General features: G+C 52.0%; 1 protein-coding gene across 1 annotated transcript; it reads left to right on the top strand.

Moving 5' to 3' along the window:
• Positions 1–6,816: 6,816 nt before the first annotated feature.
• On the top strand, positions 6,817–15,038 carry PLA2G2F (phospholipase A2 group IIF). The gene is made up of 5 exons (XM_036256832.1): positions 6,817–6,929; positions 7,681–7,730; positions 11,779–11,923; positions 12,764–12,873; positions 14,830–15,038. Exons 1-5 carry the CDS (start codon positions 6,817–6,819, stop codon positions 15,036–15,038), a joined length of 627 nt encoding a protein of 208 aa, XP_036112725.1.
• Positions 15,039–26,180: the final 11,142 nt, after the last annotated feature.

Genomic DNA, 26,180 nt, shown 5'->3' with positions numbered 1-26,180 from the left:
TGATTTTTTTAAAGGAAAGAGGAAGGGAGTGGGAGAGAGAGAGAAACATCAATGAGAGAACATCAATCTGCTGCCTCCTGCACGCCCCCTAGTGGGAGTCGATCCAGAAACCCTGGCATGTGCCCTGACCGGGAATCGAACCAGCGACCTCTTGATGCCATTCTAATGGATGTAAAATAGTATCTCGTTTTGGTTTTGATTTACATTTCCCTGATGATCAATGGTGTTGAGAGTCTTTTTCGGATGTTTGTAGGCCATTTGTTTGTCTTCTTTGAAGAAATGTCTATTCAAATCTTTTGCCTATTTTTAAATTGGGCTGTTATCTTTTTATTATTGAGTGTAAGAGTTCTTTATATATTCTGGATACAAGTCCCTTATCAAACATGATTTACGCATATTTTCTCCCATTCTTGTCTTTTTACTTTCTTGATGATATAGTTTGCAGGGAAGCATTTTTAATTTTGATGAGGTTCAATTGATCTTTTTTTGGGGGGGGTCACTTGTTCTTCTGTTGTAGCATCTAAGAAACCATTGCCTAACCCGAGATCACAAAGATTTACTCCTCTGTTTCCTTCTAAGAGTTGTATTGTTTTAACACTTACATTCAGGTCTATTTTTCATCTTGAGTTAACTTGTGTGCGTGGTATGAGGAAGGGGTCCAAGTTCATTTTTTTGCATGTGGATATCCAGTGGTCTCAGCACCGTTAGTTAAATACATCTTTCCCTATTGAATTGTCTTGGCACCCTCGTTGAACTATGACCATTCTGATTAATTTTTGTATATGAGGTATAAATAGAAAGTCTTTTTCTTTCCTTTCCTCTCCTCCCCTCCCCTCCCCTCCCCTCCTTTCTCTCTCTCTCTCTCTCTCTCTCTCTCTCTCTCTCTCTCTCTCCTTTTTTCCTTTCTTTTCATGTTGATATCCAATTGTTCTAGCACCACTGTTGAAAGACTCTTCTTCCTCCCTGGAACTGTCTTTGCTCCTTTGTCTCCATATATAGGTCTAATCTGGATCATGCATTCTGTTCCACTAATCTACTTGTCTGTCTTTATATCAATCCACACTGTCTTGATTACAGTAACTTTATAAGTCTTAAAACCAGGTCATGTAAATCCTTGTTCTTCTCTTTAAAGTTGATTTGATATTCTAGGTCCTTTTCATTTCCACATGAGTTTTAGGATCAACTCATGAATTTCTACAAGAAAAGTCTATTAGTGATTGAGTCTACAGAGCTAATGGGGAAAACTGACATCTTAATATTTAGTCTTCTGATTCATAAACATGGCATATCCCTGCATTTATTTTGGTCTTTCTGATTTCCCTGAACATTGTGTTATAGTTTTCACTGTACAAGTCTTCCATATATTTTATCAGATTTAGCCCTAAATGTTTGATATCACTTTAAATGTATCTTTTTCAATTCCAATTTCCAGTTGCTTATTGCTGGTAAGTAGAAGTACAATTAATTTTCCTGTATTTCCATTTTATAGTCTGCAACCTTGCTATATTCAGTTATTAGTTCCAGTAGCTTTTTTGTATATTCTATAGGATTTTTTACATGGGCTATCATAACTTCTTCCTTTCCAATCTGAATGTCTTTTATTTGTTTTCTTGCCTTGTTGCATTGGCTGAAAGGTCTTATTTCTAATCTGAGGGGGGAAAGCAACCAGCCTTTTGCCACCAGGTATGAGCTGAGCTGCAGGGTTTTGTGAATGCCCTTTTCAAGCTGAGGACGTTTGCGTCGACCTCAATTTGCTGACATTTTGTTTGTTTGTTTTGCTTTTTACATCAGAAACAGACGTCAGATTTTGTCAAGTGAGGTTGTTTTGCATTTATTAAAATGATGATGTGTTTTTTCTTCTTTAGTCTATTAATCCAGTGTATTACATTCATTGATTTTCAATGTAAAACCAACCTTTTGTTCCTGTGACAAACCAAACTTGGTCACAGGATATTTTTCCTTTTCATATACAGGAGGGAGCAAAAGTAGGTTAATAATGATAATACTTAATGCAACCAGTAGTAAGTAAATACTAATATGAGAATAAACTCTGTTTCATGTACTCACAACTGTAAACCTATTTTTGCTCACCTTTGTATTATGAGATACTTTTCACATTTTGTTAAGAATTTTTGCATCTATGTTCATGAGGGATATTAGTCTGCAATTTTCTTTTCTTGTGATGTCTTTATCTGGTTTGGGTATTACAATAATGGTGGCCTTATAGAATGAGTGTGGGAGCACGTCCTCTGCTTAAATTTTCTGGAAGAAGTCAAAGTTTATAAGCTGAAGTGTGTCTTCCAAAAATTAATCTGTTGACGCCCCAACCTCGAACGTGTACAGAGGTGATGAAGTTAAAATGAAACAATTAGTGTGAGCCATAGTCTAGTCTGATGGGGGTCTTTATAAGAATTGGAAATCAGGACCCACAAAGAGACCAGAAGTAGGTGCACACACAGTGGAAAGACCATGGAAGGACAGGGAAGGTGACTGTCTGCAAAACCAGGAGCGAGACCTCAAAATGAACCAAACCTGCCGACACCTGGACCTTGGACCTCAGCCTTCGGAACTGAGAGAAAACGAATGTTCAAGCCACCCGGCCTGTGGCATTTTGTCTGTGGCAGCCCGAGCTGTTCAATCCAGTTGGTGTTATTTCTTCCTTAGGTATTGGGTTGAATTCACCAGCGAAGTCATCTGGACCTCAAGTTTCTTTTATGAGAAGGTTTTAAACTACATAGTCCATTTCGTTAATAGATATAGGGCTATTTCCAGTTGAGTGAGTTTGTGTCTTTCAGGGACACTGACCGTTCCATCTCAGTTTTTGGTATTGCCTTACATTCATTTTTAATACAGAAAATTACAAGTGATAAAATAAAGCCAGTTATTCCACTGTCTAAAAACAACCATGACTAATGTTTGGCTGTATATCCTTCCAGATAATTTTTACATATGTGTACACCAATCCCCTTTTCTGTTTTTCCAAAACTGCTATGACCCTCGTCTCCAGGGTTTTGTTTGTTTGTTTGTGTTTTGTATCATCAAGTCTTTAAGAACATGATTATGAATGGATGATTAATGACTCGCTTAATAACCCCCTAACCTAAGTTGCTCCTGATTTGAGAGGTGCGTCGTATAAAACACCAGTTCATATATTTTTCATCTGTCTCTGGGAACAACTCAGGTTGGCATCTTGGTTTACAGTACCCGAAGTGGAATTACTGGGCTGACCAGTTTATTATTGACTTCTGCTATTGAGCACCCTGTGCTTGGTAGGGGGAGGCGGGAGAGGGAAGAGCCGATGCCCCCACCTCGGGGGCTTGCCCTCTGCAGACCAGCTCAACCAGAACAGCCAGTGGGAGTGTGAGGCGAGAACATGGCAACAGGGCTGTTTGGAAGCCCACAGGCGGCTACGGCCTCCTCGGCACAGATCTAAGTGTCTCTACCTTACCTACAGGTTGGAGGATCTTCCCTGTGTGGACTGTACCGGGTCTCCCTCCTTAGTTCTCCCTCCTTTGGCGTGCTGTGGTATCGTTTTGAGGCGAATGAAAAATTGAAGCAAAAACTGAACCAAACTTTGTGCAGACAAGTAAAGGCAGAGCCCAGCCTTCTCCTCCCACCGCGCTCAGTCCTAGGGAACTCCCGGTCTGACAGGCAGATCCTGTCCCCGAGAAACCCCCGGGCTTTGGAGGAAATGAAGTGCCTGTTCTCCAGATGCTCAGTCAGAGTGCAGTACCAAGATCCACACACCAAAACGTGCATAAGTGCCTACGAGAAAGGTGTGAGCTAGCGCGAATTCACACCTTGCCATGGAGGGGTGTGTGAGCAAGTGTGAATTTACACCTTCCCATGGAGGGGTGTGTGAGCAAGTGTGAATTTACACCTTCCCATGGAGGGGTGTGTGAACAAGTGCAAATTTACACCTTCCCATGGAGGGGTGTGTGAACAAGTGCAAATTTACACCTTCCCATGGAGGGGTGTGTGAGCAAGCACGAATTCACACCTTCCCATGGACAGGTGTGTGAGCAAGCACGAATTCACACCTTCCCATGGACAGGTGTGTGAGCAAGCACGAATTCACACCTTCCCATGGAGGGGTGTGTGAGCAAGCACGAATTCACACCTTCCCATGGAGGGGTGTGTGAGCAAGCACGAATCCACACCTTCCCATGGAGGGGTGTGTGAGCAAGCACGAATCCACACCTTCCCATGGAGGGGTGTGTGAGCAAGCACGAATCCACACCTTCCCATGGAGGGGTGTGTGAGCAAGCACGAATTCACACCTTCCCATGGAGGGGTGTGTGAGCAAGCACGAATTCACACCTTCCCATGGAGGGGTGTGTGAACAAGCACGAATTCACACCTTCCCATGGAGGGGTGTGTGAGCAAGCACGAATTCACACCTTCCCATGGAGGGGTGTGTGAGCAAGCACGAATTCACACCTTCCCATGGAGGGGTGTGTGAGCAAGCACGAATCCACACCTTCCCATGGAGGGGTGTGTGAGCAAGCACGAATCCACACCTTCCCATGGAGGGGTGTGTGAGCAAGCACGAATTCACACCTTCCCATGGAGAGGTGTGTGAGCAAGTGCAAATTCTCACCTTCCTGTGGAGGGGTGTGTGAGCAAGCACGAATTCACACCTTCCCATGGAGGGGTGTGGGATTGGATGCACTGGGGATTTCCTACAACTTCTGGGAAGGAGAAGGACCCGCATCCATGGAGAGGAAGTTGGGCAGAGGAGGGATGGGGGCGTGGCAGAGGGGGTGTGACCCGGGGGATGGGCTGGCCAGTTGGTGTGATAGAGTGCCCGGTAGGAAGGAAAACCCCAGGGGGTTTCTCCAGTTCTTTGTCAGCAACTTTGGGGACATTGGAGAGAAAGAAGGGACAAAGTGAAGCTGGGGGGTTACTTGGAGTCTTTATTTCCAAGAGTAGTCTTCCATCCACGCTGCTGCGTTCCCCATCCCAGTCCACCTCCAGACTGGAGGAGGAGCCTCGACTTGGCAATAGTCAGACCCTTCGCTGAGCACCTGCTCCAGGCCCAGGAGGCGTGACACCTGCCATCCGTCCAGTGATCCTCTCTCAGTGAGGCCCGGTGAGATCCAGTCCACAGCTGAGGACGCAGAGGCCAGGGAAGGGAACGAGCCTGCCAGGGTCTCGGAGCCAATTGTGGGGGTGCTGGGGTCAGAGCCCCATCGGTGGGACTGCCCCAGGCCCCTCTGCTTCTCTCCTGTTCATCTTTCCCGCACACATGCCACCCGCTAACAAGGGGCACATGGCACCCACTCCCAGGCCATTAAACCCTCAACCAGAAACATCTGAGTCCCCTGGGGCATCTGTGATGTCTGGAGACATTTTCGGTTGTCAGACTTGGTGGGAGGAGGCTCCCACTGCATCTGTCGTGGAGGTCAGAGGTCTGATCAGCCCGCATGCCAGGGGCCCCGCTGCAGGTCAGGCAGGCTCACCCTCCTGAGGCGAGGGGGGGGCTTCCTGCCAGACGCATGTGCTGGTGCCCCTCCCGCCTTCACCAGATGTGGGTGCCAACATGCCTGCAGACGTGGAGGGAAGCCTACAGACACACGCCTAGCCACACCGAGACCCTGGCAAAGATTCTCTCCTCCACCAAATTCCACTCAGGCTCCCTTGACCTCTTTCTCAACTAGGCCTTGACTTTTGGGCTCCTTGGTTCATCTCTGCATTGTCCGAATTTTAGGAAGAATCCTATTGAGTCAGTTCAGCCAGAATCCCCATCCTCCACATCTGGTCACCTCCAATGTCTATCTGATGGGGTTCCTCAGCCCCCCTTCCTTCCCCCCTTCCCCCCATGCTGTCTGATCACCTCCAATGTCTGATGGGTTCCTCAGCCCCCCTTCCCTCCATGCTGTCTGATCACCTCCAATGTCTATCTGATGGGGTTCCTCAGCCCCCCTTCCTTCCCCCCTTCCCCCCATGCTGTCTGATCACCTCCAATGTCTGTCTGATGGGGTTCCTCAGCCCCCCTTCCTTCCCCTCTTCTCCCCATGCTGTCTGATCACCTCCAATGTCTGTCTGATGGGGTTCCTCAGCCCCCCTTCCTTCCCCCCTTCCCCCCATGCTGTCTGATCACCTCCAATGTATGAGGGGTTCCTCAGCCCCTCTTCCTCCCCCCTTCCCTCCATGCTGTCTGATCACTTCCAATGTCTGATGGGGTTCCTCAGCCCCCCTCCCCCCCATGCTGTCTGGTCACCCTGGCCTGCCCTCAGCCAGAAACCTCCTAACCCCTGATATTTCCACTTAGTGTTTTCCATCCACTGACCTCCACCCTCCTCCTTGGCTATAAATCCTCACTTCTCCTTCTTGTATTTGGAGTTAAGTTCAATCTCTTCCCCAAGGTGACACCCCTTTGCAATGGTCCCTAAACCTATAGCAAAGCCTCCCTTGGAGTAAAGTCTGCCTCACTGTCCTTTATCAAGTGTCATTAATAATTTTAACATCCTTTTCAGATGGGAAGAGAGAGGACTTTGGACTAATTTTTTTTCGGGTGCAAGGGGAGGGGCCAACTCCAGGCCAGGTGCAGAAACCCCACCCTCTGTGGGCCAGAACACCCAGGGTGGGGACTTCGCCAGGTGGCTGTGGGCAAGGTGGCGGCAGTGATGGTAGGAGGGAGGAGGTGGAGCCTCCTTTGTCTAGGCCATGTGTCACGTCCTGCCCCGGGGCACTGCCCGGCACTACCCTGTCAGTGTAGGTGGCAGTGAGAAGCTGGGGCCTACTCCCCAGAGTTTTTGGAGCAGATCACAGACCTTTGGAGCCCTATGTTGCTGGCCCCCCAGAACCCAGAACATGGCAGATGGGGCGCAGGCCAACCCCAAAGGGTTCAGGAAGAAGGTGCTGGTTAGACACCCCTCTGGGTGGAGGGGCCCAAATCTCAGGGCCTCTTCTGCGAGGACCTCCAGGTACGTGCCTGCTCCCCTGGGATGGAGCCCTCCGTGGAGAGCAGGGTTGGAAGCGGGGAACTGGCTCCTTGAATCTGTCTCCCCAGGAAGGGGAGGTCTGGGTCTCTGAGTGACGGCTGAGAAGGTCAGTGCACGCTCAGCACTAGGAGGGCCTTACGGATCATCTGGTCAATCCTTGGGAGGCAGTTGAGTCCCAGAGAGGCTAAGAGGTCTATCCAAGGTCACACAGCATTTTAGAAGCAGAGCTGAGGCTAGAATCCAGGGACCCAGGTCTCCTGGCTCTGAGTGCAAGACTCGGGGCAGACTTTACTCCGGGGTGGGGGGGCATTGCAACAGGTTTAGGGACCCAGCCACCAGGGTGGGTCACGTGACTTCCAGGTGCAACTATGAAAGGAGGTTGGTTCTAATCTGTGACAGGGATCCAACCCCATGAGGCAATGAGCTTCCTTTCTTGGAAGCGGATTTCTGCTCTGGGAGGGAGGAGAGAGGCGCCTGGTGCCTCCCGGCTCTGCCATTCTGGGGGCTGTGCCTTCCGGAGGTGCAGGGCAGGTAGGAGGTGCTCAGGTCTTCCTGGAGGTGTTAATCACAGGGATGGGGCAGCAGGCACCAGGGCACCAATGTCGTCAGGGCCATCAAGGGACAGAACTGTGGGCAGCGGCAGTGATAATGAGGCCCAGGACGGAGCAGCAGGCCTGGACCTGCAGGAAGGACAAACGGCCCGACTCAGAACCTGGGTTCCTTCCTCTCGCAGATCCACCCTGGCTCTGAAGTGCTTCACCGTCGCCATCCTGGCCGGCAGCCGTGAGTAAAGGCTCTGGGAGATGCCCCCTTCTCCCCACCCCAGCTTTCTCTCTTGACCGTGGGCACCCCGCTCCTCCATCCACGGACCGGCAGCCAGACCTCGGGCCCGTGCTTCGCCTCTCTCGGCCTGCAGCTCGCTGCCCAGCCTGTCAGGCTTCGCCCTCTCTCTGGGGCTGTTTCTCCCTCTGCCACCTGTAAACACGCCACAGGCAGCTGGCATTTACAAGCCTCAAGAGGCAGGGCCCACAGCTGAGCAAGCATCGTAAAGTGGTGGCATTTGCTGGGCGTCCGGGCACCCCAGCGAACCCAGGCGTTTGTGTACCTAAGTGTGAGTGTGTGCGTGTGTACACATAGACAGAAGCTAATCGTTTGTTGTGAATATACACGTGTCTCTGTGTGTGTAGGTATGTCTGAAGGTACAGTGATGTCCCTGTGTATAGCACATGTCAATGGAATGTGTGAGCGTGCGTTAATTGAGTGCTGTGTGTCCAGAGGGTGTATATGAATGTAGAGGTACATGTGCCTCTGCGTGATGTGTATGGCGCTGTGGTGTCTATGTGAGTGTATAAAAAGGCGATGGAACAGGTCTGGAGACTTCTTACCCAGGGTGCGAACCCCGGGCGTGTGTATTGGGGACAGCTGAGGCCCTTGGCACAAAGTGACCCCCACACATGCAGCCGTTCCAGCAGAAGTTGCCTCAGGTCGATGGAAGATGGACTAAACCCTCGCTGGCCTTTTTTTAAGCCTCACCTGAGGATATTTTTTACATTTATCTTCAGACAGAGTGGGAGAAAGAGAGAAACATCGATGTGAGAGAGACACATCGAGTGGCTGCCACCCGCACGACCCCAATCGAGGCCGAGGACGAACCACAACCAAGGTCCGTGCCCTTGGCCAGAATCGAACCCGGGACTCTTTGGTCTGCAGGCTGACGCTCCAACCTCTGAGCCAAACCGGCCAGGGCCCTCACCGGCTTTCCATCAGCCTGTTACTTGTCTCCTGGAGGCAGCCAGAACCAAGGGAAAGAAATATCAGAAACTGACTCAGGCTAGATGTGGCTGGATATGAGACACTGTTGGTTGAATTCAGGCAGAGTGAGCTGTTATTTGGAAAATAACCACTTGAGTTCAGCCCAAGCCACTGGCCAGGGCAGAGCCTCCAGCCTGACTGAACACAGACGCTGTGTCTCCCACCCGGAGCGCCAGTGTGGACGTGGCCTCGCTTCCTGCCACGGATCCACTCTGGGTGCATTTGTGATGTGTGAGCATGCGGATGAGTGTGTGACAGCAGCTAGGAGAGTGTGTTGTCTGTGTGTGCGATGTGAGTGTACTAAGTATGCGTGTGTGTTTGCATGTGAGTGTGTGTACCAGTGTGCGGGGTGTGGAGGAGAGGGTGAGGTAGGTGTGTCAATGTCTGTGTGTGTCTCTATGTGTGTCCACCTTTTGTGTGGATAGGTTGAGTTTCTCACTCTTCTTCTCTCTCTCTCTTTTTTTTTTAATCCTTACCCGAGAACATTCTTGCATTTATCTTCAGATAGAGTGGGAGGAAGAGAAGGAGGAAGAGAGAGAGAAACATCAATGTGAGAGAGACACATTGAGTTATCGCCACTCACATGACCCTAACCGGGGCTGGGGACAAACTGCAACCAAGGCATGTGTCCCTAGCAGGAACCGAACCAGGGACTCTCGGGTCAGCAGGCCGACACTCTAACCACTGAGTCAAACTGGCCAGGGCTTCTTCTCTCTCTTTTAAAAAAAATATGCTTATTGATTTTTTAGAGAGAGAGGGAGAGAGAAAGATAAAGAGTGTGAGAAGGGAACATCAATCAGCTGCCTCTTGCCCACCCCCTACCAGGGATCAAGCCCACAACCCAGGCATGTGCCCTGATCAGGAATTGAACCAGCAACATTTTGGTGCACGGGACAGGGACAACGCCCAACCAACTGAGCCACACAGGCCAGGATGTATTCTCTTTTATGAGATTGAAAGCTGTCCCCGCAGGGGGGTGGGTAACACCTGCACAACTCCCTGATGGGTGGGGGTGGGAGGTGGGGGTTTCAGGCTGGGGAGCGAGAGGGCCAGGCCCTCGCACAGGACCTCAGGGCTCTGCACAGCGCACCCTGCAGGGGAATGCCATTATTGGCTGTCGTCAGATTTAGGAATTGAGGTCGAAGAGGTTACGTAACCTGCCCACGGTCCCACAGTGTGGATGGAGAAACCTGTTTGCAAACCCAGTCCGTCTGACTCCCTGGCTGCTTGCTACACACATCTTTCTCCAGCACCAAGACGCCAGCAGAGGTGGGGGTGGGGTGGGGGAAGAGCTACGGGTCCCAGGGACCCCTCCTGGCCCTTCAACGGTCATTGCTGCCAAACCAATCTGTGCAGCTCAGGAGACAGGCTCAGGCCCACAGGACACAGGGTCCTCTCTCTCCCTCTCTCAGGGCCCCGGTGTAGACACTGATATGGTTCTAAACCATTCTCTTAAAGTCACTTGTCATTTCTCCCTACTCCTCCCCTGTGTCCTCTCTTATCTGCTTTTTCTTCTCGGTAATGGCAGAATCACGGAGCCAGTAGACTGGGAGACTCAGGGGAGCAGGATTCCCAACATCAGCTCTCCGAGGGGGCGGGCAGGTCCGGCCCAGGGTCTAACAAGCCCTCGGTGTTGGTGGGCACCATGCTGGGAGTGAGCGTGTAGAGCATCCCAGCCCCGAACCAGACACTGCCCCCGGGGAATCCCAGGAATCACTATTATTGTTCCCATTTTACAGATGGGATGAACGGAGCTATGGGCCTGGGTCTGACTCCAGAGTGTGTGCTGTCCCACTAAGGCCCGCCGAGGTTGTGAGCTCCCCGTCACTAGCGAGGTGGGACAACCACGTCTCAAGTAATTTCGGCCTTTGGGATCCCTCCAGCCTGCTGCTTCTGAAACTCCTGGCTCCTCCCTCTCGTGGCTCATTTCCTTTCTGAGGCTGTGGAGCAGAGCGGGGAGCGTGGAGAGAGCAGGGGCAGGGCCCCGCTGGAGGGGCCCCGAGCTGGGGGCCGGCAGGAGCTGTCCTGCATGGTGGCGGCATCACAGCGCGGGGGCAGCAGACCTGGGTTCACGGCTGGGCTCTGCCACTGCCCGGCTCTGTGGCCTTCACTGCTCTGAGCCTGAGTTTGCTCCTCCCTAAAACGGAGATAGAGCAGCTCTCCTGCCCGTGTGTGTGTGTGTGTGTGTGTGTAGTCACTGAATGACCAGGTCTCCCAGTTGTCTCTGGGTTTATCCTGAAATGCACCAGCCCCAGGACTGTGGTTGGGACGCTGATTCCCCACTGGGGACAGAGAAACTAGGCTAAGCGGGGGCCCAGAATCACACCCCATGTTCAGAAGAGCACATACATGTGCGCGAAGCCCCTTATAGTTTCCCGGCAGCTGGGCCTTGGGTTCTCACTGGGTCTAAATTCTGTCTCCACCGCTTTGCACTGTGTTCTTGGGCAAGTTACTAAGTGCTCTGGGCCTCGGGGTCCTTATCTGTAGGATGGCACAGCCGCACCATGAGCACCTCACAGGGCTGCAGGCACGCGATGAGTTAGTGCACGGAGGGCCCTAGGACCGTGCCTGGCTCTGAGAAGTCCTCAGCATCATACTAACTGCTATTATGTTCTCAGGGCCACAGGGCTTAATGTAAGAACGGGGAATGCGCCCTGGCCGGCTTGGCTCAGCGGTTAGTGTCGGCCCGTGGAACAATAAGTTGCGGGTTCGATTTTGGCCAAGGGCACGTACCTTGGTTGCAATTTACCCCCGGCCCTGGTTGTGATCGTGTGGGAGGTAGCCACTCAATGTGTCCCTGTCACTTCGATGTTTCTCTCTCTCTCTCTCTCCCTCCCACTCTATCTGAACAAAAATGGAAAAATGTCCTCGGGTGAGGATAAAACAAAAGAACAGGAAATGCATGCTCTGCACATCGCTTCCTTTGTCCCGCTCTGCCCGCCGGCTGTGCCCCTGGCCCCAGGTGGGGGACCCCGGCCCACGGGCACCCTGCCCACAGCAGCCTCTGGTCCTCTTGCAGTCCTGCCTGCAGCGCACAGCAGCCTGTTCAACCTGAAGTCCATGGTGGAAGCCATCACAGGGAAAAATGCCATCCTGTCCTTCGTGGGCTACGGCTGCTACTGCGGGCTGGGGGGCCGTGGCCAGCCCATGGATGATGTAGACTGGTAGGTTCCAGAATGCCTGGGCTGCTGGCAGAACTGGGTCAGGGCGGAGGAGGGCAGACTGCTCTCCATTTCCAAGGTGGGAGAGGGCCCTTTCCCCAGAGGGTGACGACGAGCCTGACCTTTGACCCATGTTTTCTCCAACCATCGTGGGCTCTCTGTGGTCCATCTCCAAGCCTTGGGCCTGGAGGCCTGTGAACTCCCACTCTTGCCAGGAAGGAGCCCATGACCAGCAGTCACACAGCTCATGCCTGACAAAGGCAAGAGCTGTGACCCCTGACCCCACAGGCTGCAGGCTCTGGGGGATGGGGACCAAAGCCACGGCCTATCTTCAGCTCCTGTCTCCCCCAAAGCAGCCAGCACCAAGTCTGGTGTCGCTGGGAGCTTAATACGTGCACTCTGGCTAAGGGTTTTCCCTCCACCGGAGGGGAGAGAAACTGCCACACCACATCGGCTTCCTGCCCCGACTCAGCCCTTCAGACCTTCGTCCTTGCTGGCCACCACGCACAGCTAGGTGTGGCCGCCGCACGTGGTCAGTGTAGAACCCGCCCTCCCGCCCTGGCCACGCTGCTGGACCACCTGGCCCTTCCTGAAGCTGCAGCCGGGCCCCAGGGGGAAGCTAGAGCCCTGGGCACAGCACAAGGAGGCAGAATCGGGGACAAGAACCTGGGGCACCGGCTGGCTTTGCCCAGCTGTGTGACCTCAGGCAAGTAACTACCCCACTCTGGGCTTCAGTCTGAAGGTCTGGCCAGTGAGGAAATGGGACAGATGTCCAGGGTCTCTGCTGGTAGGAGGTGGGCCAAGCCGAGCCACGTGGGCCTGCTCTCCTCTACCCGCCCCTAGGTGCTGCCACGCCCATGACTGCTGCTACCAGAAGCTCTTTGACCAGGGCTGCCACACCTACGTGGACCACTACGAATACTCCATCGAGAAGAACAAGACGATTGTCTGCAGTGAGTCCTCCCCGACACCTGCCCGCAGCCAGCTGGGCCCTGCAGGCTAGCCAGATAGAACCCAGGGCGCCCGGTTCAATTCGAGTTTCCGATAAACGACCACAAACGTTGATACATAAGTACATCCTGAATATTTCGGGGGATACGCTTACGCTAAAAATGAAACGTTAGCATGGAATCCATTAGCGTCAGCATAGAATTCAGCGTTAGCGTGAGTGTGTCCCACGCAGGATTTGGGACACCCTGATACTAACAGTATCTGTTTGTCTGAAATTCAGACTCGCCAGGCCTCTTGTTCTGTCAGTTCAGTCAAACAACCCTGGCGGTGGCCCTGGGCGTCTCCCTGGGGTGTTCTGACCCGCGAGCCTGAATCGGCCGTTTCCCTAGAGCTGGGGAGCCTCACGCTTGGAGGCTGAGGGGATGATTCTGACTCTGGGTCTGGGTGGGGCCCAGGAATCTCTGCTTTGAACCAGATCCTTAGGTGATTGTGAGACTCTGTGACACACTGGCCTGGGAGTCTGGGACACGGGCTTGAATCCAGGTTCTGCCAGCACCTCCTTGCCATGTGCCCTGGGCAGGGCCCTTCCCTACCCGGCTCCAGTCTCCCTGGGTACATGAAGGGTTTGGATCGGAGCAGACCGGTTCCCTTCTAGCTCTGTCACTGGGACCCCACCAGAAGGTGGCCCCACCCCAGGACGCTTAGTCTTTCAGAATTCAAGCTGTTGGAGCCAGACCTGGTGGGGTTTCCTCCTTTACTGGGGACTCTCCAGGGTCTTTCCCCAACGGAGGGGTGCAGCACCCAAGCCAGTGGCCCAGGGGTCCCTGCCCTGCCTCCCTTGGTGCCCTCCTTGGGGGCAGCCCGGCCCCTTTGCCTCCTCTTTCAGCTGGGCTTGCTCCTTGTCCCTCCCTAACAGCTCACCAGCACCCCCCGCTTTGCAAAGAAACCAAGTCTCCTTTCTCTGGGAAAGAGCCGGGGGGGACACATCTGGAGCCCTTGGAGCTCAGGGCTCTGTGGTCCTCTTATTCTGCTGGTGAAATGTGGAGTGGCGGGGGGGCTGGCTTGAGAGAGGGGATGTCTCTCCATTAAAACCCCAAGCAGTGGCTTTCCTGGGGGATTCTGGGGATCCCTGGGGACAGAGGGGACAGCGGCTGTGAGGGGTGCTGGTGGGGCGAGGCCCCTGAGTAGTCGGCTGGCTCTTTAATGCATGTTATGGCTTAAGAGGCTTCTCTTTCCGCTGTTTGATGTATTAGCTTTCTGCAAAAAGTTTCACTTACAAGAAAGGATTGTGCTGATAGAAAGGTTGAAATATTTGCAAACCATTGGCTAGTGCGTGGATCTCAGAGGGTGTTCCCCGACCCTCGGCATCAGCATCACCTAGGCACCTGTTGGAAATGCAGGTTATCAGGCCCCGCCCTGACCTACTGAATCCAGGCTTGAAGCCGCGGGCGGGGCGGGGCGGGGCGGGGCGGGGCGGGGCGGCCTGTTGGAACAAGTCCGCAGCTGGTTCTAACGCACACCTAAGGCTGGGACTATCGGGGTGAAGGATTTCTGGAGGCTAATATTAATAACACAGCGACAACAGCAGCAGTTACCATGTATTAAACATTTGCTCCGTGGGAGGAAGTGTTTTCCTCCCTGGATGCTCGGCACGAACTCCCTCCAGCGTGGGTGTGCGGCAGTTCTGTGATGGAAGACAGTCCTTGTCCCAGCTCTGCCTTGGGTTTGCTGGGTGACATCGGTAAGCAGGTCGCCCTTCTGGGCCTGTTTCCCAACGATGCCACCATAGCCGGACTCTGGTTCTCTGAGTTTGGCACGAACCAGAGCCGCCGGGAGCTTTCGCACGGGCTGCCGGCCAGCCGGGAGCTGCAGGCCTCGGGTGGGCCCGCCGGTGGTGCTGGTCCAACTGGCCCTGGGACCACTGGCGCCTCAGAGTGCTCGCTCTCCCCTCCCCACAGGAGATTTCAACCAGACGGACTGCGACAGGCAGACCTGCGAGTGTGACAAGGGCGTGGCGCTCTGCTTCCAGAAGCAGATGTACAACGAGAAGTATCGCAACTTCCTGAACATCTACTGCCAGGGCGCCACCCCCAACTGCAGCATCTACGAGCAGCCCAGGGAGGGGGCCTGCAGCCCCACCGCCTCGACACCCCCTGCGTTGTCCTAGTGCCCCTGGGATCTGACAGAGAGGAGGGGAGGCTCTGGGGACCAGAAGCCTGGAGCAGCGGAGGTGGAGGCCGACCCGGAGCCCACAGGCCCCCTGCCACCTTCTCCCTGCAGCCCTCCAACAAGGCTGGTCCCCAGAGGACTCAGGAGGGCCTGGGCCCTGACTGTGGCTTCCTGGCCCCCAGCCCAGCACCGAGTGTCTGTGTCCTCCAGAGGGTCCTGGACTTGGCAGGGAACATGTGGTTCGCTGGGGTCCCTCCTTAGTGTAGAAGACAGGGCCTGAGAGAGACGCCCCTGCCCCCCAGTCCCTAACAAACCCAGGAGAAGGCGGGGCCCAGCCCTCAGCCTCTCCCCCTGCGCCTCCCCTCAAGCAGCAGCCAGGCTGGTGGGTGGAAGGACCTTAGACCCGGGCAAGGAAGGGCTGAGGGCTGGGACCCAGCTGGGTGAAAAGGGAAACAGAGGTCCAGGCAGGACGCTGAGCAGAAGGTTCCGGAAGGCAGGAGGGAGGGAGCAGCCTGGGGCGGAGGACAGTGTGGGGAGAATGTGGAAGTGGAGGCCGGGTGCAGGTCAGATGTCTTGACTGGAGGTGTGGAGCTGGGTGGTGTACGTGACTCTCTGAACGTGCGGGAGGAGTGAGGGTCACAGTTTTTAGGAAGGAGGGGCTCCTTGCTTCTGCAATCTGGAGGTTCTCTGCTCCCTTAGGGCTCCTTCCGAGTCACTGAGCCTTTTACGCGAAGGCGTGAGGAAGGGGCTGACCTTGCCCTCATTGGTCTGGGAGCTGCCATGGACAGAGATGCTCTCCTTGCCAACGTTAGTCTGGCTCCCCGAGACCTCTCTGCACCAGGTCCATCTCTGCACCACCCAGTTTTAGCAAGAGTCCTGCATGTCATTGTCATGAGAGTCCCCACCCACCATCAATATCTGACCAGGTGCCACCTCCTCCACCATCCCCAGGTGATGTCTGCTCACCCTGGCCTGCCTTCAGCAAGAACCCCATTAGGTCAGTTTAGCAAGAATTACCTCATCCTCTTGGCCAGTTTCCATCCACCAACCCACCTCTCTGCTCCTTGGCTGTAACTCCCCACTTAGGAAAAACGAGGGTTGGTAATTGTCATAGTAAGAACTGAGCCCAGTTCTATACTGGTCCCTGTTGCAATTGTCTTGAATAAAATCTGTTTCTACCACGTAACCTGCTGTCCAGCATCTGGTTTTCTATCGGTTGTGGTGCCGTGACTCGGATGAAATCTCATTCATCACTGGACCCCGGACCTCTCACCCAGGACCCCAAATGTGCACCTCGGAAGCCTTTGTCTGCTGGCTCGGGGTCCGCTGGTGAGTCCGACTCCCCAGCCAGGGCCGTGGACGAATGTTTGGCTTTGATTCCTGAGGTTCTGAGACTCCTCTCTGAAGCTGGTTAGAGTTCCAGGTGCTTTGTCAGAAATTACCTCCTGGGCTGGAAGTCATTCTTCCTGACTCTTCCTTTTGAGCAGAGATTCATTCCCTGACTCTCTAGGTTGAAAAAAAATTTTTTTTCTTGCTTTTTGGAAAGCTTCTCTGTGTTCTCTATTTGATCCTGCTCCCCCCAAAGGAACTTCCCAGACAACGGAAACCCCACGTCTTGAACCCCTGCTGGAATTCGGAACTCCACTGGCTTCTTTGGGAAACTTGAGATCTCTGCAGACTGGCTCCTCTGAGACCCCTCCCTTCCACCTCGGGTCTGCCCTTTGGCTCTGTGCATCTGTTGGTAGGACCCCCCTTTCAAATCCCTACCTCCGCATCCTCTGTCCACCCTGCCGGCCCTTTTCCTTGCCCACTCCAGGCCCTGCACTCCTGGGTCACCTCTGCAACCCCCTAGCCTGCTCAGAGGCTCCCACGGGACTCAGGGTCCCCGGAAAGCAGCTACCTGAAGCTGAAGAGGAAAAAGGCTCATCGGAAACAGACCGGGTCATTTGTTTGGTCAGATGGGCTCTGAGGACATCCAGGGGACTGCATGGTACCCCTCAGTCTCTTGCCTGCAGTGTCGCCCACAGTCTTCACAAGATTACACATCGGGACGCCTGGAAGTCTTAGAGGTCCTTTCCACAAATATTGGTACAAAGAATCAGCCCCTCGTGTTGAATAAGTCACCTCAATTTGTTTCATCTGCCAAAACCATAATTGGGATAAAAAATATAAAATGGAGCAAAGATGAGATCTATTTTATATAAACTCGTGACTGTGTATCACTATGCTTTACTTATTCGTGGCTAACATTTTAGAATGAAACCTATTAAGATCTCCGTTTGCATCGCCAATACGTGTATGTACGTACGTAATGTTTTTCTGCTCGAGATGGTATCACCAAATTCACTTATAAAGCCTCTAAAAGGACTTCCTCTTAGAATGGCTTAGAGATAAACAAGCACTTACATTCAGTATTCCTGAAACATCCAGAAATATAGAAACTAACCCCCAATTATAAAGCCCATGTTCAAAAATTTGAGCAAATCTTTGATAAATAAGACCAACTTATTATAACCAGTTTAACAAAAGCAGCTATGTGTTCGGAGTTATAAACAGTAAAGTATAATATAAGCACACACTCCATTTTACTCAGGTTTACTAGTTCAACAGAGTATCGTCATAACTCCTAGATGTCTACAATGATAGAAATGATAAAGTCAATGTAAGAACATATACACAAGTAAAAATGCAACAAAACTGAATTATTTGATGTCCACTACTTCATACAGATCAAGCACAGAAGAAAACCAGGAAACCCATGTCCTTAATTTTGTTTCAGGTTTTTGCTTTATGGTGGTTACCTAATGTATATGGGCTGTAAAAAACGTGAGCGGGGCCCTGGCCAGTTTGGCTCAGCAGTTAGAGCGTCGGCCTGCGGTCCAGAGAGGCCCAGGTTCGGTTCCCACTAAGGGCATGTACCTCGGTTGCTGTTTGTCCCCGGCCCTGGTTGGGTTGTGCAGGTAGCAGCCACTCGATGTGTCCCTTTCACGTCGATGTTTCTCTCTCTCTCTCTCTCTCTCTCTCTCTCTCTCTCTCTCTCTCTTTCTCCCCCTCCCACTCTATCTGAACAAAATATGGAAAAATGTCCTCGGGTGAGGATAAATAAATAAATTAATTAAAGTGAGCAGGGAATACCCTGAGATGAGGCTAGCCTTGTTTAGTGTTATAAGATGTCCGCCTAAACAGTTTACAAATCTTTTTAGTAACTTACAACCTTAGACGTATGCTAAATGAAATTGAGTGATCGATATACATTAAATAGCTAGATCATTTATTTCTAAGTAAGATAAACTACTGAAACATTAATTACTAAGCTCAAGTTTTAGCTTATATACTTTTGGCTTCTTTTTATATGGGGTAGAGAAATGTATTTTGGTCTCTTAATGAACACAAACTTAAACTAGAGGAAATTGTGAGATGGTTATCTATAAAACTTGCTGATTTACTATAGAATGTTGTTATATGGCAGCCAGTTAACAATCGTCTACTTCCTTGTTTCCATGGGAAATTCAGGTGACTAAAGGTTAAGAATTCTAATTAATACATGTAAACAAAACTACTAAGAATAATAAGGATGAGGAAAAAAATTTTGCAAAATATGCAAGAATGTAGGATGCATTGTTTTCTTTTTTGGGTACGTGCCCCTAGCGGGACCCGAACCCAGGACTCTCTGGTCTGCAGGCCAATGCTCCGACCACTGAGCCAAACCGGCCAGAGCAAATACATTTTTTTTTAAAGAGTAATTTTGTTTTAAAGTAGTTGTTTAGAGGGTGTTTAAAAATTGTTACAAAATGAGGAAGAGCCCTGCCGGTGTGGCTCAGTGGTTGAGCGTTGACCCCTGCACCAAGAGGCCGCCAGTTCAATTCCCCGTCAGGGCACATGCCCAGGTTGTGGGCCTGATCCCCAGAGGGGGGCTTGCAGGAGGTGGCCAATCGATGTTCTCTCTCATCGATGTTTCTATCTCTCTCTCCCTCTCACTTCCTCTCTCTCTAAAATCAATAAAGGGGAAAAAAGTTTTTTTTTTAAATGAGAAAGAGAAAAATATAGGACAAAATTATTTTTGAGTGGATGTAGCAACTTGTAAAGGGTTTGTGGGAAAGGAATTTTACCAGCAGCCAAGCTGCCTACGATAGAGCTGATTTATTTATAAAGTTTTAAAAAATCAGCCCAACAGCATATCAATGCAAAAGTAGAATTTGATTTTCTCTGTTGAAACAGCCAAGTTTTCTTGGATTATTGGTCTGCTCTTTACAAGAGATTGTAAAAGATTTTCTTTACCTTTTTAGTAAACTGCCCAGGAAACACAGATTTTGCATTTTATTGGAATAATTACCTGTGCTCATATTAAGGGCACCATCAATTTTTTTAAGAGAGACCAGAGGTCTCACTTTTAAAAGAGCTAAGGATTTTGTTTTTGTTTTTGTTTTTACACTTTTGACAATTTTGCTTTTCCAAAACCAAATCCAAAATGAAATCTTGACCTCAAATGGGCCCTTTCAGAGGGCCCTGGAAAATCTCAAAGGATTTGTTCTTCCACCTTGTGAAAAGAGAGATGCTAAAAATAATTTGGTTTATTTGACATGTTAAATTGCATGACAGGCATCAAATAAAAGGAGATGATTTAACGTTTTCTAAGTTATATTTGTATGGCTAAATATTTTAAATTATTATAAATATTTCTTTTAAATCTGAAGTACAGCCCTGGCCGGGTGTCTGTTGGTTGAGCAGTGTCCCCAGCACCAAAAGGTTGCAGGCTCAATCCCCAGTCAGGGTGTGTACAGGAGGGAACTGATATATGTTTCTCTCTCACAAAGTTGTTTCTCTCTCTCTTTCAAAAAAATTAATAAACATGCCCTGGCAGGTTTGGCTCAGCGGTTAGAGTGTCGGCCCGCGGACCAATGAGTTGGGGGATCAATTCCGACCAAGGGCATGTACCTCAGATGCGGTTTGTCCTTGGCCCTGGTCAGGGTTGTGTGGGAGACAACCAGTCGATGTGTCTCTCTCACATCGATGTTTCTTTCTCTCCCTCCCACTCTATCTGAAGATAAATAAAAAAATATCCTCCAGTGAGAATTAAAAAAAAAATTAATAAACATATCCTTGGGCGAGAATTTTTTTTTTTAAATATGAAATTCATAGAAATTTGTCAGTGGACTTGTTGTCCATAAACTGTCCTGGTACAGTGCTATCGGTCATGATCCCAGTTATTATTATTATGATCAGAATATGTTGTATTTTACAGAGACAACCACATTTCCTGGTCAAGTGGATTTTAATAAATTCTCATCAGATCTTTGAGTACAGCCCGTCTGAAGCCTTTTGTCATTGACAGATAGTTACTGTTTTTCTCCCACGCTTCCCTGAAAACTCATGCAATCAGCTAGTAGCCGAAATAATTAGTCTTCATCAGAAAGGACAATTTCCGAGACCCTAGGAAAGGACTGTGATAGGTACTCTGGGGAAGAGGCTTCTGATGACATTGAACTACTTTGGGGTCATAGCACTGGACTGAGTAAGAAATCCCAGGACTAGCAGAGAAACTGATGCGTTCATAAAGCTGCTAACCCAAGACCAAGCTGAACAAGAATGAATTCCATGGGGTTGTGTTAACCGAGGAAGGATGACTGCAGTTTCGTTTGGAACATTTCTGGTTCTTCACTGTTCGATCTTACAGGATTTAAGGAACTGCTTTCCCTTTTATTTTAAGTTACGTATAACTCATGACAATTGGGTAGATTATACTTTCATAAGCAGACATGAAATATTTATCTTTTCTCCTTGCCTGCTCCTTCCAGAATTTGGAAACTCTTACTTATTTTCATGACAACATAAATATTTGCATAAGTGCGGTAGGAATCTGTTTCCTTGTAACAGAACGTCATTGGAAACATGGGTTACATTACCAAGGCTTGACCGGAATATCATATTTGAGGATGATGCGCAGAGAATGCGATTTAAAGAACCGGAGATGACTTGAGAGAGCCAATGCTGACAAAGCCCTCTAGGAAAAACCAACCTGGTCCCTGCAAAGCCCAGTAAGGGAAGTCAGTTCCTGGCAGTCCCAGGAGACAGGGTATCTCAGCGGACTTAACCTAAATCTATAGGTATTGCAAGAAAAATCTGGTGGTGAGTTCTTGGCTTCACTTCTTGGCCTTGAGAGACTTTCAAAAATCTAGTCTGCGATTCCTTATGAAAGGGTCCAGCAATGCCAACTCAGAAAGGCCGATGTGGTCAGTCACCATTCTTGCAGCCCTTAAAGAGATCTGACTTATTTTGTAAACACAAATCAAAAAGGGGGTTACTGGCCCTGGCCGGTTTGGCTCAGCGGTTAGAGCGTCGGCCTGCGGTCCAGAGAGACCCGGGTTCGGTTCCCGCTAAGGGCATGTACCTCGGTTGCAGTTTGTCCCCGGCCCTGGTTGGTCGTGCGGGTGGCAGCCACTCGATGTGTCCCTTTCACATCGATGTTTCTCTCTCTCTCTCTTCCTCTCTCTCTCTCCCGCTCTATCTGAACAAAAAAATGGAAAAATGTCCTCGGGTAAGGATAAAAAAAAAAAAAGGGGGTTACTGGAGGGATAAATAGTGCAGCCTCGTGGGCTATTAAATTATAGTCATGTTTATTGTTTTTGAGCTAACTTTTTGCCTCTGGGTTAAACTATATTTTCCCATTCTACTGTGTTATCCACCTGGACACCGCGCTGGGCCCTGCCAGCTTGCACGTCGATCCTTCCGGTTTCCTTCAAGATCTGGTCACAACTCTCCAAACCTGTGTTTCCAGTTTTCCTCCCCTCTTCCTGACTTAGAGTTACAGAGAAGTGAACTCCGACTGCCCAGATCCTTCCTGGGATCATCCAGGGAGCCCTGCCCGCTGACACTGGATGCTTCATGCCATGACATTGACACTGAGGGCTGTGCCATCCCCAAAGACATTCAAACGACAAACCAGGACAAACCAGGAGGCCTGCTGGAGCATCACTGCTGACCTTGCTTCACCCGTAAAGATGCTTCAACCCCAACTTCAAGGACGCTCAGTGGGCTGCCCTCTGGACTCCGAAGCTGGGTTCCGTCTGCTCCAACCATTACCTTTGGTTTTCTTTTGTTTCCATAGAAATTCCCTTCATTTCACTGCTGATGGGTCACACCATCAGCAAATATCCTCTATGACCAAATCTCAGCAGACGGTCCCACTGGTCACTAGTGACCGAACAGAAGAGGGACTGACAAAGACTCTCCTTGACCACATGGTAGTGGGATCCTCTGGGATGTCTTCTCATCTAGGCCTCGACCTTCGGTCTTCTGTGTCCATCTTTGCATCCGCCAGGTTTTAGCAACAACCCACCATGTCAGTTTAGTGAGAATCCCCACCCACCCTCAATATCTGATCAAATCCCTCCCCTCCACACCCTCCAGGTGCTGTCTGATCACCTTGGCTGCCCTCAGCAAGAATCCTGCTGGGTCAGTTCAAGAATTCCCCTACCCTCGTCGTGATTTTCTATCCACAGACCCCTGACCCTGCTCCGTAGCTACACACCCCCACTTTTCTTTCTTCTTTTCAGACATGAGCCCAGTTCATACTGAGGTCTCGCTACCCTCATTGCAATAGTTCTTGAATAAAAGCTGTTTTTACTTTACCTTCTGCCCAGCTCTGTTTTGCTGCCACACCATCTCTGCCCAGACCTAGGTCGCTCTTCTCCATTCTCTGGGCATCACTGGCCCTCCTGCCAGTCCTCAAACCCTCCAGGGCGGGCTGCCAAACACTTCTCTAGAACTCGGGCGGCACCTAGTGGTCGTGACAGGTCACTGCCGGTGCGGTGCCCCGCATCTCCTGCCTAAGAGAGAGACCCCGCCCCAGACTGGCAGTGCCCAGCAGAGCACAGGAAAGGATGAGCACGTCCAACCTCCACCATCCTACCATTGCCACGAACACCACCTCTCACCCAGAGCACACTGGGTGCACCCCTGGCTCTGCCACTTAAGGGCCACGTGGTCCTGGACAGTCCCTTTACTGCCCCCTCCACATCTTAGTTCCCCTCCTGTAAACTGTGGGAGATGATGGAGAGCACATCGTGGGGTTTGAGGCCTCGGGTGAGGGTGCCCCTGGCATGGAGAATGGAAACCGTCAGCGCTGGTGACTGGTGCCCTTGGCTGGCGTCTTGAACCAAAGGTCCCAGGGCCAGGTTGGCAAATAGCTGAAGGGAGAAGGAAGGAGCCGGTGGAACATGCATGGGGACATTCTCTCCAGACGGAAACCTGGCAGGAGCCAAGCTGTGATTTAGCAAGAAAATCTGGGTGTGGGGAGAGAGGGAGAAAAGAAGAGGAAGGTTCTGTGGACACCTTGTCCCAAACCCACAACCTGGAGCCCTCCAGCCCTGGTCTCAGCTGCGCTGGGGGCCCCTGCTTCCTCACGCTCAGGACGGACTGTGAATGCAGACTGGCAGCCCTTCCCTCCCCAGAGGTTGGCACAGCCATGCTGGCTGTCAGCTTCCCCAGTTGACACCATCAACTGTGACAACAGCCAAAACTGGGCATCGGGAGGCAGGGGTGTCCAGCACAATAGGCAGAGGCACACGGCCCTGCCACAGCAGCCCCGCTGGGGCACCACGCTCTGTCAGGGCCCAGTCCAGGGTCTTGGGAGGTCAGGGCCCAGGAAGCAGAGCGGGATTTATTAAGCACTTACTGTATGCCGAACGCTGTGCTCAGAGCTTTGTGTGGTCCATCTCATTTAACCCTCTCGGCAACCCTATGAGCTCTGAATAGCTTTGTTTATAAAAGGAGGAAACAGGCCCAGAGAAGCTCCAGGTCATGCAATCGAAGCAGGGTTCGAATCTGACTCCCAGAGCTTAGCGGCGGAGCACACCCGTCAGGCCCTCCGTTTAGAGGAGGGGATGGGAAACGAGGTTCAGGATCAGAAGACCAGGGTTCTCATCCAGCCCCATTTACCCTCTTGGAGCCTCTGTTTCTATCTTAGGTGGTCCCCTCTGCCCAGAGCATGCTCCCCTCCCCCCTGCCTTGCCTGGCTGACTCCCACTTAATCTTTTCAGGACCAGAAGGCTCTGCTGACCAGTAGGTCAGGATGGGATGACCTCGGGTGTGCCTGCATCTGGGCTCCCCACTCCTCCCAGGCCACCTATCTCCTGTTTACCTGTCTGTCTCCACCTGGGCTGTGAGCTTCAGGCTGGGGAGGCCTCTCCTACTCCCACTGAATCTACAATGCCCAGCCCAGCCTCCGCATACTGGATATTTGTGCAGTAGATGAATGAATGGATGAATGAATGAAACCACACAATTTAGTGGCTTAGCCAGACTCAGGGCATATTTAAACTCTTGGAGCAGCCCCCTGGGTCATATCGCCTCAGCCAAGTCTCTCCAGTCCTGGATTCACTCTGGGACATGCCTGTGAAGGAGAATCTGAGGGCGAGGGACTCAGGTTCAGCCCCCGCTCTGCCACCTGATCGTGGTGTGGCCTTGAGCCTCAGCGAACGGGGCTTTTAACAGCATCCGCCTGAAGATGGGTCAGGTATGGTGCATGAAGGTAGCCTTGGGCCTGGACAAGGTGCGGCTCAGCCCCTGGAGGCTGCTCAGTCCAGCAAGCAAGGCTTTGGGGACAGGCTGGACCCCCCTTCTTCCCACTCAGCATTCCGGGGCCAGGGCCACACTCCATCTTCTCTTTGTTCTCGTATCTGGATGTGACTGCTCCCCAGTGAGCTCAGTAACGCCTGGCCCTTCCCCCGAGCTGCCAGCCCCTTCACTCACCGACCCAGAAACCCAGTCGCCCCCGTACCCCAGCCCACTGCCCCTCGAGTGCCCGCAGCCACACCCACATGCCTTCCTCCCCACATCTGCTGATCCCCAAGCCTTTCGGTTCCACAGGCACCCCAGGGGTGGGAACGGGGACAGCGACTCCACAGGCCGCCGCTGGCACTTGGGCACAGTCGTCCCGAAGCAGAAGCAGTGGCACCCTCTCCCCGCGGCACAGCCCACCACAGGGCTTGGGAGGGGTGCCCACCGCTCCACCTCCTGACTGACTGAGGCTTCAGCCAGTCGCGGAGAAGCACGCTGGTCACGCTTACAGGCGGCGGTTGTAAACTACACCCACTCCCCACGTCTGCCCCCTAGCGGCAGGGCGCTCGCTCCGACCGCAGGGCCCAGTGGCGAAGGGAGTGAGCATCACTGAGTCCCTGTGATGGCCACGCTCGGCCTCCCACGTCAACTAGCACAAGCCACAGTTCTGCCCACGAGGATGCTGGGGCTAAAGAGCGAGGGGCTGCCCACGTTCTCACAGGTAGAGGATGGTGGGCTGCTCAGAACACTGGACCCCGCGGCTCCCAGACTCCGAGTGACCACAAGGCTCTCCTTGAGCCGGCCCTGCCCACCTCATCCCTCCACTCCACAGTCCACGCTCCCCACGCTGGGCTACTTGCAGTTCCTTCACACTCCACACTCTCTAGACTCATGGCATTCAACACTGCATCAGGGATATTTTTTAAATATGTTTTTATTGATTTTCTTTTTCTAAGGGAGAGAGAGAGAGAGAGAAACATCGATGCGAGAGAGAAACACGGATGGGCTGCCTCCTGCATGCGCCCCACTGGGGATCGAGCCTGCACCCCGGGCTTGTGCCCTGACTGGGAATCGAACCGGGACCTCTCAGTTCATGGGACAATGCTCAACCCGCTGAGCCACACCGGCCGGGCGGTCAGGGGTTGTTTCTGAAGGGACAGAGCTCCTTGCCCTCTGAGCTTATTGTAGTGAGTCAGACAATGACCAGCTGCCCGCAGGGGTGTGTACAGTGCTCTGGGTGGAGACAGGACTGGAAGGGCCGGCCAGGGAGATGCCACCGGACGGTGGGTGGGACAGTGGGCAGTATTTAGAAGGGTGGTCAGCCTAAGCCTTCTTAGGAAGGTTCCGGCAAAGACCGCAAGGCGAAGAGAGTGAGCCATGGGGTTTGCGCCCTCCGGGCAGAGGGAAGAGCGCAGGGTCCTCAGGAGGGAGCGTGCCTGGTGCCTTGCGGAGCCCACGGCGGCCGCGTGGCTCGTGGAGAGGGCCCCACAGAGGGTCCAGGAGTTAACAGGGCGGGCTGGTGGGAGAGATGGCGCCGGGCCTTCAGGGCACCGGGAGGACCTTGGCCCTGGGAGGGGGGTAG

Source organism: Molossus molossus, unplaced genomic scaffold (assembly GCF_014108415.1).
Source record: "Molossus molossus isolate mMolMol1 unplaced genomic scaffold, mMolMol1.p scaffold_m16_p_12, whole genome shotgun sequence".
Taxonomy (NCBI): domain Eukaryota; kingdom Metazoa; phylum Chordata; class Mammalia; order Chiroptera; family Molossidae; genus Molossus; species Molossus molossus.
Note: the sequence above shows the minus strand (reverse complement) of the source record. Positions and strands in the feature narration are given on the sequence as shown.

Excerpts from the sequence above, each read along its gene's own strand:
- PLA2G2F (XM_036256832.1), top strand. The coding sequence starts at position 6,817 with ATGGCAGATGGGGCGCAGGCCAACCCCAAAGGGTTCAGGAAGAAGGTG. Across the intron at positions 6,930-7,680 it reads TCTTCTGCGAGGACCTCCAG|ATCCACCCTGGCTCTGAAGT; the intron begins GTACGTGCCTGC and ends TTCCTCTCGCAG. Across the intron at positions 7,731-11,778 it reads CGCCATCCTGGCCGGCAGCC|TCCTGCCTGCAGCGCACAGC; the intron begins GTGAGTAAAGGC and ends GTCCTCTTGCAG.